At 41.0% G+C, this 2,022-nt stretch overlaps 1 protein-coding gene across 1 annotated transcript in view; it reads right to left on the bottom strand.

Annotated features, from left to right (window-relative positions):
- The window catches only part of Copa (coatomer protein complex subunit alpha), a 57,221-nt gene that overhangs the window by 1,147 nt on the left and 54,052 nt on the right, over positions 1 to 2,022 (bottom strand). Inside the window, exon 32 of the mRNA XM_004639929.2 lies at positions 237 to 431. Within this exon, the coding sequence (XP_004639986.1) occupies positions 237 to 431 (195 nt within the window). The remainder of the gene's footprint in view (positions 1 to 236; positions 432 to 2,022) is intronic.

Below are 2,022 nucleotides of genomic sequence, written 5' to 3'. Positions count from 1 at the left end.
TCTTTTTTTCTTTTTTTGAGACAGGGTCTCTTTAAATTGCTTACACTGGCTTTGAACTTGCAAATCTCCTGCCTCAACCATCTGAGTACCAGGTACCTTCCTACTTTTTTTGTTGTTGCTGCTGTTTTTGCTTTTGGTGCCGAGGACTGAACCCAGGGCGTCCAGCTTGCTAGGCAAGCATTCTACCGCTGAGCCAAATCCCCAGCCCCGGGTGCATTCCTGAGGACAATACTTACTGTGGTGACCCTGCAGATCTGACCCTTGAACTCAGGGGAATAGCAGGCCCCACTGAGTGGACACTTCTCCACTGGCTTTCCACGGTAGATGGGCCGGTAAGATGCAGCACAAATGTCAAAAGGGTTGTGCATGTCATAATTGAGCTGACAGGCATCTGTGGGGTTCTTCTCACAGGCAGACAGGATCTTTCGAGTCTAGGGAAGGGAAGGGAAGGGAACTTTAGGACAGAAAGCAGCACAGAACAATTCAAATGATCTCATTAGGATGCAGCAGTCTGACATAAGATGCAATCACAGTACAACGTGAGGAGTAAACTGTCACTCCTGTCATACCATGATTTCTTTTGCTCAACAGCAAAGTGGTTTCATGTGTCTGGATCCAGAATTTTTCACAAAGTGTGGGGATTAGGAGGGTAAGACAAAAGATGAAAGGCTTCCAATGCTCAGTAAGAATGCTTTCGGAAGGGCACAAATAATGGAATATGTATACGAAGTAGTAACAAAATGGGATATCTGGAGTTCATGATGAATTATTTTTGCCAGCTGTTCCTCAGACAAAGGACTAATAGCTAGAATATATAAAGAACTCAAAAATTTCTCTAAGTTGAAGGACTACCCAAAAATGGGCATCTAAAATGAACAGACACTTCTCAGACACTTCTTCCTTCTCAGAGGAAGAAGTACAAAATGGCAAATATATGAAAAAATGTTCAACATCACTGGTCATCAGATGCCAATAGAATACCCATCTCTGACAGCACTGAACTGGAAAGGGGGGATACAGAGGAAGGACCATTTTGTATTTGTATATACAGAATAGTTAGGATAGATGTACAGCTGCTTTTGCTTGGTTCAGTGAGAGGAAGGATTTGTAGTAGTAGTGTTTGGACGGGATGTCCTGGCTGCTGCTTCTGCTGTGGATGACCGCTGAGAAGATAACAATGTGCAATGTATTAATTATTGAAAATGTCCTATTAATCAGCTTGGAAAGGGTCTCATTGATATTTGTTTCTCAATAAAATCAATGGTCATCTGAGAGATGCAAATCAGAACAATGCAGAGATTCCCCTTCACTCCAGAAAGAGTGGCTATCTTTAAGAAATCAGGCAGTACCAAATCGTGGTCATGCTGAGGGATAAAGGAACCTTTCTCCACTGTTGGCGGGAGTGTAGACTGGTTCAACCACTATGGACATCAATGTGGAGATTCTTCAAAAACTAAAACTAGAAGTTTCATATAACCCATCTGTTCCCCTTCTTAGTATCATCCGGAAAGAATTAAAGCATCATCCCACAGCAGGATAAGCACACCCAAGCATAGTTTGTAATAAGTCTTAGAAAGTCTAAACGCCATTAACTGATGAATGGATTAAAAAGATGTGTTTTATACAATGGAGTACTACTCAGCCATAAAAAAGGGTAAGTGCAAGACATTTCTGGCTAAATGAATCCACCTTGAGCCCATCCTCTTAGGTGGAATAAATCAGACACACATTTAAATATTGCATTGTTTCTCTGGTGTACAGACCAAAATGCATAACAGGGATATGGGAAGAAAATGTTCCAATGAGAAGGGGAACTAAGAGGAGGAGGGGGAAGGAAGGAACAATAATAACAAAAAGAAAAACAAGGGAAAAAATAGAACCAAAGCTTTCATAAATAAGGAGACAAAGAGGAGTTCGAGAGAGAGGAACAGAAAAAAAGCAGCAGCAAGATATATTACATATGGGTACAAATCTCCTATGATGAATGGTATCATGTGTACCTAAAATGTACCAATAAAAAAA

This window comes from Octodon degus, unplaced genomic scaffold (assembly GCF_000260255.1).
Source record: "Octodon degus isolate 3935 unplaced genomic scaffold, OctDeg1.0 scaffold00116, whole genome shotgun sequence".
NCBI classification, from domain to species: domain Eukaryota; kingdom Metazoa; phylum Chordata; class Mammalia; order Rodentia; family Octodontidae; genus Octodon; species Octodon degus.
Note: the sequence above shows the minus strand (reverse complement) of the source record. Positions and strands in the feature narration are given on the sequence as shown.